The sequence below is a fragment of the Syzygium oleosum genome, unplaced genomic scaffold (genome assembly GCF_021117445.2).
Source record: "Syzygium oleosum isolate NSW1041296 unplaced genomic scaffold, Sole_v2.1 Sole_v2.07, whole genome shotgun sequence".
In the NCBI taxonomy this organism is placed as follows: Eukaryota; Viridiplantae; Streptophyta; class Magnoliopsida; order Myrtales; family Myrtaceae; genus Syzygium; species Syzygium oleosum.
Window position 1 is genome coordinate 6,597,207 of NW_026607491.1, and position 18,177 is coordinate 6,615,383.

The 18,177-nt window shown below is 43.6% G+C and overlaps 3 protein-coding genes and 1 long non-coding RNA gene across 6 annotated transcripts; all 4 read left to right on the forward strand.

Moving 5' to 3' along the window:
* Positions 1 to 1,085: 1,085 nt before the first annotated feature.
* On the forward strand, positions 1,086 to 4,455 carry LOC115676468 (uncharacterized). The gene is made up of 5 exons (XM_030599410.2): positions 1,086 to 2,004; positions 2,403 to 2,720; positions 2,877 to 3,053; positions 3,211 to 3,429; positions 3,797 to 4,455. The coding sequence occupies exons 1-5, from the start codon at positions 1,528 to 1,530 to the stop codon at positions 4,130 to 4,132; spliced, it is 1,527 nt and encodes a 508-aa protein (XP_030455270.1). The 5' UTR covers positions 1,086 to 1,527; the 3' UTR covers positions 4,133 to 4,455.
* A 1,055-nt stretch (positions 4,456 to 5,510) lies between these two features.
* LOC115668924 (uncharacterized) lies at positions 5,511 to 7,826 on the forward strand. Of its 3 annotated transcripts, none has more exons than XM_056313560.1 (4): positions 5,511 to 5,567; positions 6,728 to 6,828; positions 6,908 to 7,055; positions 7,505 to 7,826. In XM_056313560.1, the coding sequence occupies exons 2-3, from the start codon at positions 6,735 to 6,737 to the stop codon at positions 7,051 to 7,053; spliced, it is 240 nt and encodes a 79-aa protein (XP_056169535.1). In that variant the 5' UTR covers positions 5,511 to 5,567; positions 6,728 to 6,734; the 3' UTR covers positions 7,054 to 7,055; positions 7,505 to 7,826. The 3 variants fall into 3 exon arrangements, with proteins under 3 accessions (XP_056169535.1, XP_056169533.1, XP_056169534.1); XM_056313558.1 differs by lacking the exon at positions 7,505 to 7,826 and adding an exon at positions 7,176 to 7,325; XM_056313559.1 differs by lacking the exon at positions 7,505 to 7,826 and having other exon boundaries at positions 6,908 to 7,325.
* Positions 7,827 to 12,266: 4,440 nt separating this feature from the next.
* Positions 12,267 to 13,205, forward strand: LOC130138672 (uncharacterized). The gene is made up of 2 exons (XR_008817010.1): positions 12,267 to 12,492; positions 12,601 to 13,205. It is a non-coding gene; the product is annotated as an uncharacterized LOC130138672 (long non-coding RNA).
* Positions 13,206 to 15,316: 2,111 nt separating this feature from the next.
* Positions 15,317 to 17,164, forward strand: LOC115676385 (phospholipase A1-Igamma3, chloroplastic). The gene has a single exon (XM_030599287.2). The coding sequence runs from the start codon at positions 15,552 to 15,554 to the stop codon at positions 17,118 to 17,120; it is 1,569 nt and encodes a 522-aa protein (XP_030455147.1). The 5' UTR covers positions 15,317 to 15,551; the 3' UTR covers positions 17,121 to 17,164.
* The last annotated feature ends 1,013 nt before the right edge of the window (positions 17,165 to 18,177 follow it).

Here is an 18,177-nt window from a genome sequence, read left to right on the forward strand (position 1 = left end):
TTTTATGATATGGATAAGGGCAGCAGAAGTTCTAAAACTTTCAAAAAATGCAATCATGTCATAAAATTTGTTAAATTTGTGCAATCAAGTTTTTCTATTAATTCCGTCCAATTTGACTAATGGAAAATGCTGACGTGGCTTTTTTTTTATTATTTTCACTCTTCTACATGGCGTCCTTATGGCATTAAGGTTAACTCAAGCACTTAAGCGACATCGTTTTGATTCGAATCCTAATTTTTACACCAAACCTTAATTAAATTAGGTTTAAAAAATCTAAAAGTATTTTTTAAAAAACAAATTAACAAAATAGAAAAAAGTAAAAAAAAACATATAAAAAGTAAAAAAAAAAAAAACATCGGTCGAAGCAGGGCCCTCCGCCCCATCGTCGGTGGGGCATCGGCGATGGCCAGCGACCCTTGTGACCACATGCGACGACATCCTTTTTAGCACTTTTTACAAGTTTTATGACTCAATTGCACATTCATTATAAGTTTTAAAACTTTCAATGCACTTATCCCTTCATGATATGTGTAATCCATATGCTCGACGGAAAGAGAAGAATAAGAAGAAGGACATCCTTTTTAGTAGCCCCATTCCTCTTTAGATGGATATGGTCACAAAGACATACCACTATATACACTATTGCACATCGTGCTTGGTTTAGTGATTCTCCACCCTAAGCTCATATTCAAAATGTCTCGAGTCAGCCCGGATGCATGAATAAATTAGATAAAGAAAAAGAAAACTTAACCCTCGTAAAAAAAAATGAAAATATTCAACACGACTTTCAAGTGCAAGCATTACCAAGTTAAGGCCCAGCAATGTCCTCACGACACTGAAAAACACATCAAATCCGACATTGCTTAAGCCCTGCTCAACTTCTCAAGAACCCCAAGAACAGCCTCAAAAATGGCAATACGGAAGAACAGGGTCCAAGGAGAAAAGATTATCTAGTGCCCCCCCAAGCGAAAAACGGCAGCTTTCATTTGAAATCCCTGTTCTGACAACGCATAACGAGGTTGCACGCTCATTAATTTACACGCTAACCCCTCTCTCTCTCTCTCTCTCTCTCTCTCTCACTCTCTCTGTGGCGCTATTTACTTCTCGCAGATTCTGCATGTCCAGTTTTCTTCGACTTTTCCTCCTCCAACCACCAATCTCTGCAACACCCGAAAAAGTTGTAGCAAAAAACAGAGGAGCAGAAATGGACAAGGGACCAACCAAATTCGTATAAGGTCCCTGCGTAATGTCTCCCTCGCGCTCCCCCTCCTCCTCTCTCTGCTTTTTGCTTGGCTTCTTTCCGAAACCAAGAATGGAACTTCGTGCACTCGCAGTAGTATCGGTTGTGTAGTGCGCACGCGCTTTTTTTGCGCTTCCGGGTCTTTGCTTTTCCGTCCAAAACGCTGCTTTTTGGGAGCGAGTCACTTGGTCGGCGACACCCTTTGAAGCAGGAGTGCTGAAAAGGCAAGAAACTCGGTTGGTTGTGTTGAGGAAAAGGGGCTGCCGTTTGGAGGGGATTGTTAGCTGATGAAGTTCAACATGTCCACCGCGGCGAGGAGACAGAAATGGCAACATTACCCGACACCCCCGACGCCGAGGATCCTCCAACTGCCGGGCAGGCCACGCCGGAGGCCGCCGAGGGCGGCGAGGACAGCCGCTGGAGAATCGAGAAGCAGGGACCGGACGGGGAAGCTGGAGGCCCTGTTCGACCAGGAGCGCAAGTTCTTGGGAGGCGGCGCGGGCGTGCCTATAGTGCTTTTGGCGCACCCCGATGAGAGGAGAGAGAGGGTCGAGGATGGAGGAGAGAACGAGTACGAGGAGGGCGGTGGCGGTGGCCGCGGCGAGGCGGTGGTGGAGGAGGAGACGTGGAGGTTTCAGGCGGAGGTCTTGAGGGCAGAGTGTAACTTGTTGAGGATGGAGAAAGAGATCGCTCTGAAGAAACTGGATAGGACGAGGATCAACATGGAGAGGTCTCTCAAATGTGCTATTCAAACTTTGATCCATGTGAGTCTCTCTCTCTCTGTCTCTCTCTCTCTCTCGTTCTGGTTCGTTCATTTGGTAAAGTTGAAAATGTGGAGAGAGAGAGAGAGTAACTTGACACATTTGATCAGTTCTTTTGATCAACGTGGCTCTCTCTCTCTCTCTCTCTCTCTTTGATCAACGTGGCTCTCTCTCTCTCTCTCTCTCTCTCTCTCTCTCTCTCTCTCGTTCATTTGGTAAAGTTGAAAATGTGGAGAGAGAGTAACATGGCACATTTGATCAGTTCTTGAAACTTCAGATGATTTCTGGATAACTGATTACAAGCAACTACATAACATTTTTTCATAATGTATAGTTAACAATGAGTGCTTTTGACCTGGTTTTTGTGTTTCTCATAGATATATTGGTCGATTGATTTGTAGGGGAAGAAAAAAGTCTTTGAAGGAGACAGTTTGAGGGCAGTTTTTGACGGGGAGATAATAGAGCATTTGGTTGGGAAGCTCAAAGAGCTGAGAAAGAGCCTGAAGGTCAAGGATTTCGGCGCTCGAAACTGCAGCAATTTCGACGAGCAAGTGAACGTTCTGCAGAGAAGGTTAAAGAAGCTCGGTGGCACGTCGTCATCCAAAGACAAACCCGTGAACGAGATTAGGAAGATTGTGGAAGCAAGCTTGTCGACTGATTTCAACTGGGGAGTAGACGAGAATGGAACTCCTGATCACGATCACGATCACGATCACAAAGTAATCTTCGCTCTCTGTTTCCTCCTAATTCTCTCTGAAGTTGTCTTATTCTCTGAGTACTCGAATTGGGCTTCGTAAGCGCATTAGATTATGGACCGGCGAAGAGACAAATGTGGATTCGCCTCAGCGCAGGCTGACAGTCTATTCAATGTGTAGGTCGATGTCTTGACGACGAAAATGGAAGAATTGTCGAAGGACATGCTCTTGGAGAGGATGGAGGAGGAGTACGGCTCGATGCTCTCTGCAGCCAACAGATCCGTGGCCAGTTCGGCATCCACTTCCAAGCGAAGCGAATGGCCTTCTTCAGCCGCCTTGATCTGTCAACCCAACCAGGTAAATTATCCAATCCTCTTTGTTTCGCCAAAACATGGTATGACAGAGTTATTCTTGTTAGGCAACAAAATCAAGCTTTAGCTCATAATGCCTGAAAGCGCTTCAAATGCCGGCGTTGTCAGTTGTATCGAGCTTTAAAATGTTGCTGTTCTCGCAGGAGATAGTGTCCCGCATCGACGGTGTGTGCTCGGGGCATTGCAAGTCCGTAGTTAGGAGGATCATAGAGCAGGTCCGAGTGGAGACAGAGCAATGGTCTCAAATGCAGGAGATGCTTGCACAGGTAAGAAGCGAAATGGAACAGTTGCAGGCGTCTCGAGACTTCTGGGAAGACCGAGCTCTCAAATCCGATGCTCATATGCAGTCACTATGCTCAGCGGTAAGAATCCTATGCGCCGATCCTTGAGTTTTCATCTCCCTATTACGTTTTTCATGCTCCTCACGTTGAAATAGACTGACGCAATTACATGTCAAAAATTTGGGGGGGGAGGGGAGATCCCTCTGAGATTTGGTTGTTCTTCTTTGTTGCTCCGTGCTGCTTGTTCCACGTACATTTTACCGCAATTCACCATTGATAAGAAATATCTACCATATCAAGGATAAGTTCAGTTTCTGCAAGTCGTGCTAATGTTCACGATGCAACGAGTGCACTTGTAGCATCCGTTTAACCGGCACACTTTTAGGACGGAAGCGATTTGCGCGAGCGGTGATCAAACCTGAAGAGTTGTGTTTTGTTGCTTTATCAGGTGCAAGAATGGAGACAGAGAGCTCTCTCTTCTGAGGCCGAGGCGAACGAGCTGCGACAGCGAGCATCCGAGCTTCAGGAAGAGATCCAGAGGTCGAGGAAAGAGCGAGACAAGGCGAGGCATTTGCCGCAGAACGAGACGGAGAAGCGGGTCCTGATCTGTCGCCTGAAGGAAAACCGCCACGATCACCTCCACGAGTGCAAGCAGAACGAGGCTCTGGGCGATAGGAGAAGGAAAGTGCACACGAGCACCAGCAGGCTCGCGGCGGCTCCGAAGCTGTACCCATTTCGAGATATCGGCAATTCATCGCCAATGTCGAGGCAAAGTAGCAAATGATAAGTCATTGTTCCCTGCACACGGTTGACTAAAGTTGGAGCTTTTTGAAGAGATCATCAGCTTTGAGCTTCCCGTTACCTCGTCTGCAGTTGCATGAGCAAGCTTTCAACCTTACCATGTTTGCTCGAATGAGATGACGAATTGCCATAAGCCCTTTCTTTGAATTCTTATCCATCATTGGTGATGAGTATTATAACACCCCAAGTTGGTGAAAGGATTAGATTTGCGTGGTTTTGCAAGGTGTCTTATTATTATTCGAGCGTCGTGCATGAACATTATCCCCACTAAAGCATGGGTCTTTAATCGGGTCCTTGTTAAGCATACTTCATGAGAAAAGGTTACTTTCAAAGCATTGAACACAGATGTAATGGGAAAAATCGATCACCTGAAGCTCTGAGGAAGGTTACTTATGGTCTATAGATTTTAAGGAAGAAGGAAGCAATGAAAACTGTGATTAGGAAGCTAAAAAATAAGAATGCAGCAAAGAATTTCTTATTCTGGAAATGGACAATGTGCAAGGGAAATTATGGGAAAAAGTGCAGAAAAAATCTTAAACCTATTGCGCTCGAGCCAATTCAGTCATAAATCTTTTAAGTGTACCAAGTGAGTCCTAAACCTTTTGACGATTTATCGATATAGTTCATTCGATCAATTTTGGTTGAAAATCGCTGACATGGACGCTAGCCGCTCTATGTGATACGACCGGCGTTGACGCGGACAAAGTTTTACAATTTTTTAATATTTGTTTAATTTTTTTGAATTTTTCTACTACTTTTTTGTTTTTTAATTTCTATTTTCTTTCTCTTTCATCTCAATTGTGGACCGGCAAAGTCGCCAACCCTTGCCGTGAGGGCCAACACCCTTGTCGGCCACAGGCAAAGGTTGCGACGCCCTTGTGGGTGGCTGGTGAGGGCATCTTGGTAATACCCCAGACTAGGGAAGGACGCCTCGAGCCCTTAGCTAACAAATAAAGAGCGATATGAGACATTATATTGACTCCAAATATATTGGATAAGCAAGAAAAATGGCAAAATTCTCAATTTAAAACGGTTTTATTTGACGAATGTACTTGAGGCACCTGTTAAGTATATATAATTAAAAATATTTCGATTTGCGTAACATTAATTACACAAAACAAGAAAAAGACCGTGCATCAACGAGCACCCGCGTTAAGAAAAAACCTTAAACAAAATTAGGAAAAACCTCTTGGAGATCGAACCCAAGAGGATTAAGGCACGTGATGAACTTAATTGAAGTTGACCCCAAAAAAACAAAACTCAATTGACGACGTGGCATCTCCCTATTGGACAGTTCTAGCAGACGATTTGCACGGTGGATGTAGACGAGCGGACCCCCCTTTCCCACCGAGGTATATAGCGCCGCCGCGGTGGTGGTGGAACCTCCATCGCCGTTTCATCTTTCAAGTCTCACCGAGGTCAGTCTCTCTCTCTCTCTCTCTCTCTCTCTCTCTCGCTACGTAGGATCTAGGGTTTGCAGTTCGCGTTTCGTCGTTTGATTCACGGATTAGGGCAAAACCTGACGTCCTGGAGAATTTACGGATCGGGCTCTTTTTTGGTCAACGCGACAACAATCGGTTCGTTTCTGTGGATTTCGACCCGAAAATACCGTTCCGATTTAACTCGGCTAGGGCATGGCGTTGTGATCTGGTTGAGCGTTTCCGTTTATCATCCATGTGTTTGTTTGGTGCTGCGTGTGGACATGTGCATATCGGAGAGCGCTTTTGGATTTGATGAAGAAGTGTGTGAACTGGGAGGATGATTGCTGCAGCTGGCGGGTTAATTGCTCTATGTTGGGTTTTCTCCAGTTTCATAGACACGTTCTTCTGTGGGTAGAACATGAAATGAACAGTGCTGAGCTCTGTCCATGGTTTTTTTTTTTTTATATGCTCTCTTTTGCAATTATGGTTTACATAGCGAATTCCCATCTCTGAAAGCGCGAGGACGAAAATGGCCTGGCATGATGGAATGATATGAGGTTGCAGTGGGATGGGTGATCGAATGGAACGGAATGGGACGAGTATTACATTTTTTAATAACCGGCCTTTGCAGAGTAACAATGTCAGAATTTGAAGTTTTTATTAGAAATTTGTGGAAGTCAATGTCAACACGTGAAGGCCACTCGTAAAGACTCCAGAAAGAGAGAATGAGAGAGCGGGGGGGGGTTGGGCTAGGTTGGGTATTATGTTGGGTACTTGGCTGCAATAGTGTATCGGAAGGAATGCAAATTCCTCGTACAAATAGTTATCACGTTCGAACAGCCCTTTTCTGTTCAAGAAATCATGTTGCAGAAAAGGGAATGGGAACAGAAATTGCAATTCATTCTAGACTCATTGCCTCAACTATAGGTGTATTCACAAAGAACTGAACTGGACTGCCCACATGTGGTTGGGGTTACTCCAGGCTCTGGGTTTGGTCGTCAAACATGAAAGTAGATCTGATTTATTTACTTAATAGCAACCCCATCTCATATTCTTGTTCGCTAGTTTGTTTTGACAGACTTCCTTGCTCGCTTGGTTAATTACCTATCGTGGCCACCACATTTTTGTGACATTCTCATTTTCTGAAATTAATGCAGTTGTAACATGGCAGCCAAGTACATCATAGGCTCTCTGCTTGGGTCTTTTGCAGTTGCTTATGCATGCGATGCAATCATTTCTGATAAGAAAATTTTTGGAGGTAATTGTGCAACTCTCTGGAAAATCGGATTCGCGTAAAGGATGCAGTCACCGTATCTGAAGTGTAAATACCTTTCCAGGTACCACCCCAGGAACTGTTTCAAATAAAGAATGGTGGGAGGAAACTGACAAGAAGTTCCAAGCATGGCCTCGCACTGCAGGGCCTCCAGTCGTGATGAACCCCATTAGCCGCCAAAACTTTATCGTGAAGCCCTCCGAATCTTGAAGGTGCATGTTTACCCCATGAGTTGTCAATGTCAACCTGTTTTGTTGATTGGAGATCACTCTAAGTTTTATGCTTTACAATTCTCAATCATTTGCTCAGAGGATTTCTCTTTATTGATGCAGTCAGCACTTGCTGGTCTAGCGGATCTCATTCTGAATCATGCCGAATTCAATAAACTAGATTGGCACTCTTCTTTTGGATTTGGGAATTTGTTCCCGTCTTTTCATTTCCATAATTAGTTGGCTTTAAATGCATCATAATTTCTATTTCCATTCTCTTGGAGAAATTGCGACTAGAAATTACTTTTTTGACCTCACTCAAACAAGTGATAGTGGGTTGCCATTTGTCCTGCTCTGGTGATATTAGTTCATACAATAATGAAACCTGATAATTGGCAGCTCTGATTTATTTCATCTCAGGTGCGCGTTGTATGATCTTTGTTTCCATGCAGTTGAGAGTATCTGTTTTGCTTCGCTGAATGCTACCACTCTGCCTGCATGAGTTATTTGATGGAACTGGTGTGACAAAGCACAAACTAAGATGTTTGGAAAACTTTGGTGTGTTAAAAGGATTCGTGGAACTTTGCAATAGATGGAATTTGCTGCACAGGTGCAGAATCACGATCCATGGTCATCATATTTAAACTGTCAGAATCTACCATCTGAAATGTTTTACTTTACACCAACTATATTTGATAATGAGTTGTTTATTCACTTGATGAGAATGAACTTTAGGAGATGCTCAAACTTTTGAATCTTTGTTCTATTTGCGTATCTTTTCTTCTTCTAGTATCTGTTGCTGCCAAGCCCACGTGATAAGTTTATCCCGACTCTAGTGGATATCCAATGGGGAGCATCTAGTTCTTACTATCCTGGAACTGTTAAGGCTCTTTTTTTTTTTTTCAAGAGTCTGTTGCATTTCGATCAGCCAGCATGATGTTTGCCAGTATAAGAGCATCAGATCATCGATTGAATACAGAATTAAGGTTCTTCCATTTGCCAGGAAGAGCCTTGGTAATGAATTTTAGGTCTCCAGCACGACCATGTACTACGGGAGTGCCAAATCCTAGGCCAGAGGCAAATGACCTTCGGCCTTCGCTCTTATGCAAGTGTTCTGGACAACCACTTTGAGTTGGCCAATCTCTCCGCTCTCATAAGCTTCTGGTTCTCTACTTCTGGTCCATAACCTGTTCCTTTTGAAATGACGGATAAATGCGTAGTTTTCTTGTTAAGTGAAAAGGTTGGGAGGGACAAATGCTAGAGTAGAAAGTTTAAACCATGCATAGTTTTCCAATCCTAAAGCCTCATTCCTCTTTTAAGTTGCTGTGCGATGAAGAAAGATCATTGAAGTCATCGAGAGCTCATTTTTTATCTCGTTGGAAGTCGAAGAAGAACGACATGGAACATTTGGAGTCCATGCCTTCGAGTCCGAAGCTGAACACAGAACTCCATGAGACGTTAAATGCTGCTGCCAGAAAAATCATATGTTGAACGTGTGACGCCCCATAACGTCACGTGCCATACGTGTCGTTTCAAAATTATTATTATTATTATTTTTTTTGAAAGAAAGCCAAATGGAAAATGTGTTCGTGAAGGGGAAGTAAAAGACGGGAAAGAAGAAGAGAGTGGACGTGAAGAACAGAAGGAAGAGAAATGTTCTGCAGCTCTTATCTCCCAAAAAATTTCACCATAATTAAATGTATTTTGGGGTCACATTTATTTACTTGAGTTAAAGGCTATAATAGCAAGTAACTATGGTTATATCTAGATAATAACTTACTAGGGTTAAAATGCAATAGGTCATCTGGTCATGCATAATGTCATATTTTAATTAGGCATGTGACAATTAATTATGGTGAAATTTTGGGAGATGAGAGCTGCAGAACATTTCTCTTCCTCCTGTTCTTCACGTCCACTCTCTTCTTCTTTCCCGTCTTTTACTTCCCCTTCACGAACACATTTTCCATTTGGCTTTCTTTCAAAAAATAATAATAATAATAATAATTTTGAAATGACACATATCACACGTGACGTTCTGGGGCATCACAGAACGTGTTGTTTTTGCGATACGGCACGCGATGCGGGCATCGATCTGAGAAGGCACAGCACACACCGTCGTCCACCGTCGGACTCTTCCCGATCAAATTGCGAGCAGCTTCAGCTAAGCGTGGAAACATTACTGATATTCCTACGGGAGTTTCTGGAGCGGTGTGTCCTGCGTTAGGCACGCCATAAAGGGATGTCAAATATTCATTCCTACGTGATTCTCCAAGTATATTAATTATCTCTCCAGGGTGATAATAGTTTCGTGAACGAAGTACTGTTATTAGTTATTACTGATAATAGTTAAAAGAAAATTTGCAATTTTCAATGCAGCATCTCGTATTAGTTATTAGTTATTAGTTATTACTCATAACCACCGTCTTGAAAAGCGATTAACTTTTCATTTATTTTATAATCACAATTCTCAATTTGTAATCGGAGCTCTTGTTTTTTGAGAGAGCGCCCGTTGAGTCTACTACATAACAACACCAGCAATATCGATTGCATTCTTCTACGATGGTCGACAGTCTTCACGACGTCGGCCGCGCTGCTCCGGTCTTTCCGTCAAGTCCGTAGCTCCAGTTGCTATCCAAGACTCTTTCTCTGCTCACTTTGCAAAACAGACATCACGGGAAAATTGTCCAAAAAATCCTCATCTTATTGTACAGCGGCCAATTCAGTCCTAAACTTTTCAATAGGTTCTTATTTCCGTGGCAGTGGAGCGAACGGGCAGCTAAGAATTAATCTGAACAAACGGAGACACGACTGCTCTGTCTTCTTTTTTGTGCTCTCTGCCCACTCCCTCACACTTGCACCCCAATCTTTTACCATCGCCGTGTTCTTTTTTTGTTTCATCAAGTCTCACTTGCTTTGTTTCCCTCGGCTGCAAGTCCCTTCGGTCTAGCAGGGTGGCCCCTGTTTTCAGCTGACTTAATCACTTCAATCAGCCCAAAACGCTCAGCCATTTCGATTCCCTTTGGATCTCTGTTGCATTTGGTCCTTTTCTCTAGCTACAGTCTACGACAGTCCAACCCCAACTGCTCCCACCGAGTTTGGCCTCTGGTTTGTCCTCCTCAAGTCCTAGTTCAAACCTTGTTTATTTCTCAGTTCGAATTGTGACTAGAATGGTGGCCGGTTCAGAGGCCAAATGATGTACAAAAATGTGAGAATGAAATGGGGTGTCCAGAGGGTGTGGACAGGTGAGAAAAGGAATGCCCGGAGAAAAGGTTGAGCTTAATGTGACTTCAATTGATGCCGGTGCTCCGGCGTACTCGTTAATTTGAATTCTTGATATCGAGTCCGTGATCCTAAAACCACGAGATGCCTCTGGTTGCTAAGTGTAAAGAAATGTAGTAAGAAATGCGAGTGCGAGACCGTGCGAAATTTACGTTTTAGTTTAGGAGTCAAAATCTATTGTTGACGGCGAATTATGTCCCTAAATTTTTATTGAACTCGTGAATGATCTTTTAGATGAAACTTTAGATGTCAACAAATGGGAGAAGAGGAAGGGCGTGGCAGAAGGTGGAAGGTAATGATATTTACACTTTAACGAATTATCAATGTAATCTTTTCAGCTAATTTTGACTGGAAATTATTGACGTGACAATGCAATCAGCGCCAGCCGTCCTGCATGGCGCGGACGTGGACTCTTGAGGAAGTATAGTCGAATAAAAAAGAAAGTAAAGAAAAAATTAAAATCAATTAAAAAATTATCAACGTTAGCGCCAGCCGCGCTACGTAAGATGGGTGGCATTGACTAGACTGCTACGTCAGCAATTTTCTGTTAAAATTTGCCGGAAGGACTGCGTGGGTAATTCTTTAAAAGGTTTATAACTAAATTGTCAAAATGTTTAGGACTCAAAAAATTGATATAATTAAAAGTTTCGAGATTGCTGTACAATACAAGAGGTTTGTGACTTTTTGGATAATTTTCCTCAAACATCACCATCGGACTCGCCGCTCACGGAAGACCAGATCCCGAAATTCCGCCGCCAAAGAACACCAGACGCCCCGGATGCGTCTTGGACCCATTGAGCTCGCCAAGCGCTATTCGTTAACATAGGTGGTATATCTCTTTTGGCCAGAATGATTGCCGAGTCAGTTGTACTGAAATGAAAAGCATTGCATCGCAAGTGATCAACGATCCTCCCCAATAGACACACGGCGTTATCGTCCTTTACCGATGCCTTTTTTCTTTCTTTCAGGAAATGATGTTGATAAGTGCGGTCACGAGTACAAAATTGCATTTTTCTCGCACCTTCAGACGTGACACACTTTGAATTCTCGCAGCTTCAGATGAAAGCGATGTCACCGTTCGAGTTTTGGTTCGTGTTTACAACCGGAGATCACCGATATGTACTAATCTCCGGTAGGTTTTCGGGATCATCCCTTCATTGAATCATGGAAAGGTGAAAAGAAAAGAAAAGAAATCATGATATGAATCGTGGTCATGAATCAATCCATATCTCTAATCACTTCCTACTCACCCTTTTTTCGTACGTAACCATATAACTAGGCTCACTTGCGTGATGCATTGTTTCCGTCCCAAAACTAATATAGCGAAAACGGCAATGGCAATTCTTAATTTCTTACCATTTGATCACTTACGGTTTTGTCACTCGACTGTTATAATCCGGGGTTTAAGTATGTTAGCTTTCGTATTTGTGGTATTTTGATCCCTAGACTCTTATTTACATTTTGCCCTACAACAGTTGATCACGGCAGACAATCCAAACGTCACTCGATAACATTCATTTTTCTATACGAAAATTCGACTCCAAATTCTATACAAATGAGGGCTGAGACCCGAAATCGAGCAGAATATAACTGCGAAAAGCTAATCATAAAGCTTTGTGGAACATGTTTGGTCATTTCCCAAATGATATGAGCGATATTCCAGAAAGGTATACTGATACAAGCAGTAATGGCCAGCGATGTGGACATGTGCTGGGAGAGATGCTTTCGAAGCACGCGTCAGCTCATCATCCAATCGTCGAAGATGGTCGTGAAAGCACGCCTCCAACTGCATCAATCACTTTCATACCAACACAAGAACGATGTCATCATCCAACCAAACGACGACGTGGCCGCGACATCACCGTAAGTCTGTAACATAGTTCATTCGATATAGCCACGGCGATTCGCGTATATGAACCACTGTACAGGCGCAATCTTTCGCACTGCGTTCGAAAACCAATGGCCCACCACATCTTCCCCTTCTTCCCAGAAGATGGGTTCTTCTTGACTAGCGTGTTGATGTTTCGCGAAGCGGATTCCTGACGTTGCTTCCAAGGTTTCGCACTCAGTTACCACGTTGTTCACGTGCATGTTGTGAATGTGAACAGGGCTGCTGCGCGGAGTACACATGCTTGACTTGGACTCGGATGGATGACGACTGGTGAGTTCATACGGTATCGATCATCTTTCCGGTGTCTTTCCCTAGGGCTTATGAAAGATCACACATCATGCCACACATCATCATCTTCTGTCTCCTTGCTAGGGTTAGGAAGGATCGTGCATCATATGCTACACATGGGCCTCCGACCAACGGATGCTTGAATGAAGAAGCAAAAGGAAGCTGATTTGATTCTATCTACGAAAATGTCGCTCGGTTTCGAGTGACCGTTATAAATTCTATATTAGTACATGATTACTAATGCACATTATAGTTTTGGGGCAAGAGTGCGAAGGTCCGGCCTCCTGGGAGACGTATCATACGCTGTGCAAGATCCATTGACCGGTTCTATATAAGCGTTGCGACATCCGAATCCTGAGCGGAAGTTCTCTGAAGCTTCGATCAACTACGCCAACCTCGGAGATTGTTCACCGTCTTATTCTTTATATTAAAGTATAAAGGGGGTGCTGTTTTCGAGGGTAGTAATTTATCCTAGTACTGATAAACGACAGCAGCTGCTTCATCTGTTGTTGTACTAATCAGATTCCAAAGAAAGAAATTATAAAATCGCATGGTTTCTGACCACATAGGTTGTCCGTGAAAATCAACGAGTCTTGTCGTGGGCCTCATTGTTTGAAAATAGAAAGGTGGATTTTCACGTGTGTATCTCTTCGTCTTCTGTCCTCCATTTTCTTTAAATGAATTTTCTACATGCATATGCTTTATTTGTCTTGCCCTGTGCTCCACCATAAGTGGCTAAAAAATCTTGACCCCATGTTCCCAATAAAGTCAAAAATCGGAGTTTTTCGGTTAAATAAAGAGAGAAAAAAAAAAGAACACCAAAATTTGTGTTAGTTTGTTTAAAGGAAAACTATTTCCGGAAAATTATTTTATGACTTCCTGGTGTTTGGATGACGGATAACTAATCGATTTACTGAAAACATTTTTCGAGGATTGAAAACAATAAGGTTAGATTGGAGGAAAACGACTCTCTCTCTTGGCAAGAAGTAAATCATTTTCTCTAAACCACCAAATAAATGAAAACTAACCATTTTCCTTGAAAATGATTTCTATAGAAATGGTTTCTTTCATCATGGAAATGTTAGTGAAACAAACGCACCTTTTATTTATGCATAAACATTTGCACCGTGAAAACTAGCATATCTCTTAGATGCTTGTCCTTCAATAGAGAGTTTTTAGTTGGATCAAACGTTCAGTGAACATTGATCAAAAAATAAATGTTCGATGAACATTCGAAAGTTATTAGGAAAGAATTGTCCAAAAAGTCCTAAACTTACTTTAGGACTAAATTGATCGTCATACAATAAGTTAGTTTAGGACTTCTCTAATGATTTTCTCCAATTATTAGTGTTGAACTTGAAGAGAAATGTTTACGTGATTGTTTTGAATTTACTGTGAGAACAACAACCTATTTTGAATCACAAAAAAATTAATAACAAATAATTAGAAATTACTAGGGCCTACTTCGACCTATCTAAATGGGTCACAAACCCATTATTAACTCATATATTATTAAATGGGACATAAATTGGATAGTTATATTTTGTAAATGGGTCACAAATGGGATTAAACATAGTGTGGGTGTTAAATGGGCCGTAAATGGGTTTACAAGTTATTTAAACTTGACTCATCTCTCCTGCCTTCACTCAATCTCGCGCTCGCTCACTCACTCCGCACTCTAATCTCAATTTGGGTATAAGTTTTCTTAGATTTAGTTAAATATGGAAGTGTTTTAACAATGTGGGACCGGGTTGGGTGTGGATTGGGTCAGATATGGGTCATTAGATTTGCATTACATGAAAATGAGTCAAAACAGGTTAAATGGTCTATTTGGGTCGAACAGTTTTCGACCTGACCCGATTCACCCGTTTGACAAGTTTAGGTCTGCTCCTTCAAGAATTTGTGGCTTACAACATGTTGTAATTTTAACAGCAACCTAAATACTATTATGCTAGCAAAATCCTTTTCAAAAAATGTAAAAAAAAAAGGTTGTAAATGATGTTTCACGGAACAAGTGCAAATATCTATGGATTGCTCGTTGACCCCAAAAAACTCCTTCAATTCCTTCCTTTTCAAGAGTGACAATCTATCGACCGAAAAAAATACGTGTGACAATCTCAGTGGACTCCTGTGTATTCTCCCCCGCAAACACACACCATACACAGGCAGGATATATACTCTCCTTCATCATCACCACGTACCATCTCCTCAGAGAAAGCATTGACATCTCCTTTTTTCTTAGTGGAGACCATACTGTCGAGACAAGGACATCCATTCTTGAAACTTTTTACCTAACGTGAGACCACAATAAATACAACCTCTCTCTCTCTCTCTCTAATGTCGGACCCGCCATGGTTGATGCCGTCTTTTCACTACACCCACCGAAAAGCTTCCTGCCACATGGATATTTAACTAGTGATCGAGGATTCCGAAAGCCGAGCCTGCTCGTCGATTCAAATCCCATCTCCCGATGACCGAGAATCCTCGATAATCTATAAACCAGCCCGAGAGACAGGATTGTACCCGGACACCCTAATCCAAATCCGAAAAATCTCGGTCATGCAAGATCGGTCACCGTTTCTTGGCGTGTGATTGAGCAGCGTGTCGTGGTTCTCTTGGTGTATGATTGAGCAGCGTGTCCTGGCTCGGACAGCCTAGACTGTTCGGTACTATTCACATACTTCGATTACACCCCTTGCCAAACTCCCTCTCGATCCAAAAGGAGGGACCACCACCATAACCAAATCATCCTGGGAATCCTGCTCGACCACTTAATAAATAGAGAGCCACTCCCCAAGCACCATATTTTATCATTTAGTCCTTCCGAACAAAGCACCAAGTAGTCATCCTTTGCGTGTCACTTTAACACCGAGTCCCAACCTCTCTGTGCAACACAACCTTACGGTGTGTCTTGCAAGCAACAAAAACTTCTACTTCTCCCTATCGATCTCTCCACTTCAGAAGTCCTCTTAAATAGCCTCATTAGTTCAAGAAAAAATTGCAGATACACACACACACACACACACACACACACACCTTTCATGGCTTCTCTGGTATTTTCCTTCAACAGCCCTAAGTGCACTCTCTCCTCCACTGATGAAACCCTAACGCTCAAACGCACTCACCACCCCAGCAATCTCGACTTCAAAACCCACCACATGCTTCTCAAGAACCAACCCTTTTTGCCAGGAACGACGGCGACGACAAAAAACTCGAGAGCACTCTTCAGATGCTCCTCTTCTCCTTCAACCACCATAAGCATACACGAGCTCGACGAGACCCAAGAAACCCTAGACGTTCAGCACGAGGACGACCGGCCACTAAGCCAAGTGTGGCGAGAAGTACAGGGTTGCAACGACTGGGAAGGACTGTTAGACCCCATGAACTCCCACGTGCGGCAAGAGATCATCCGGTACGGCGAGTTCGCGCAGGCATGCTATGACTCTTTTGACTTCGACCCGAACTCCAAGTATTGTGGGACTTGCAAGTATCAAGGGTCTCATTTCTTCGAGAAACTCGACATGAACCACTTTGGCTATCAAATTAGCCGGTACTTGTATGCGACGTCGAACATCAACCTACCCAACTTCTTCCAGCACTCGAGGCTGAGCAAGGTGTGGAGCACCTATGCCAACTGGATGGGGTACATCGCTGTAGCCAGTGACGAGGAGGAGATCCGGCGTCTCGGGAGGCGCGATATCGTCATCGCATGGCGGGGCACGGTGACCTACCTTGAGTGGATCTATGACCTCAAGGACATCCTCCACCCGGCCCATTTCAAAGACGATCCCACGATCAAGATTGAGGCCGGGTTCTATGACTTGTACACCAAGAAAGAGAAGAACTGTCATTTCTGCTCCTTCTCCGCTCGTGAACAGATCCTAGCGGAAGTCAAAAGGCTCCTAGATTACTATCGAGACGAGGAAATTAGCATCACTATCACCGGCCACAGCCTCGGGTCTGCCCTGGCCATAATAAGCGCCTACGACATCGCCGAGATGGGGGTCAACGTCGTCAATGACGGCGGCGAGATGAAAAAAGTACCGATCACTGTGTATTCCTTCTCGGGGCCTCGGGTTGGGAATCTGAAGTTCAAAGAACGGTGCGAGGAGCTCGGGGTCAAGGTCCTAAGGGTTACTAACGTTCACGACATGGTGCCGACTGTGCCCGGGATCATTGCGAACGAGAAGATGCAATTCCAAAAGTACTTAGAGGAGGCCTTATCGTTCCCATGGAGTTATGCACACGTCGGGGTTGAGCTCGCGTTGGATCACACACACTCGCCGTTCTTGAAGTCGACTAACGACCCGAGTTGTGCGCACAACCTCGAGGCTCTCCTTCACTTGGTGGACGGTTACCACGGCAAGGAGCTCCGGTTCAGGCTGGTCACCAAGAGGGACATTGCCCTAGTGAACAAGAGCTGCGACTTCTTGAAGGGCAAATACGGGGTCCCGTCATACTGGCGGCAGGACGAGAACAAAGGGATGGTGCGGAGCAGCGACGGCCGGTGGGTGGTGCCGGAGCGACTAGTGGACGCCCACCCGCCCGACACCGCGCACCACCTCGCGCAGGTGCTGGGGGTCGCGAACCTTCCGTTGGAAGCCGCATGATGATGCTTGGTCCGGCCCATAATTCGGTGGTGACCGCGAACAAATCAAGGGGGGTCGTGTCAATGTCGTGTTGTGTTCACATGTACTCATGTAAGAGTACGTAAAGTATATATTTGGTAAAAATATGATAGAAGGGCTAATTATTGAGCCCCGTTTCTTTCACGTGGTTTTGACACCCGCAAGGAAAAATCAATGTACATTCCATCAGCAACTAGAACAGTCTGTTAAACAATAATAAAGCTCTCTTCGTTATTCTCACTGTGTTGTGGAAATTGGGATCTCTATACTTAGGTTTCTATATACTCTTTCTTGTGATTTTGAACGCCGCGATTCCTTTTAGCTATGCAGTAGCGAGTTTCGAAATCGAATGCGCAACCCGAATCACTTCCAAGTGTTTCGAACCATTCTATTCCCTTCTAAATCGATAAGGTTGTACGCTTAGTATTGGTATCTCGGTCGAGATGGCTCTTAATCATCCTACTTTGGAGGTGATTTTCCTAGTTTGGATGGACAAATTTGGTTGCTGTCTACATTGTCCATGGTGAGACTTTTTCTTTCTAACGAGGGAAAAAGGAAAATATCTATTTCAAGAAGGATGCATCATTTGCGTCGGAGCTTTCCCCACTTTTCCCCAACACGTTGAGGAGCGCATCAAGCTGTCGCGAGAAAGCTTAATGCAGTCTTGTCACTTTTTAGCCAGCAATCAGAATTTTGCACCGTGAGATTTCGAAATGAATGGAGGTCAATATTGCTGTGGTTGTGATTGGCTCACTGGGAAAAAAAATCTATAATAGTTCGATTCATGTCAAGAGAGATTCTCCGAATCATTGGTGTAGTGTTGCCTAACTCAGGCATGCTTCGTCTGGATGGACTTGCTATCTATGTCAGCTTCTTGGTAGAGCTATGATGTCAGGCTTACCAATTTCGAACCTTCAAGTTGCAGGTTATGTCGGGCTAACTACGGCTTAATTCGTATATTTCTTTACAAGTGGGATCGATTTTACGATAACGTCAGGAGGGGTCACTAGAGTTGGCGGCTCCTCGCCGTTCTTTTTAT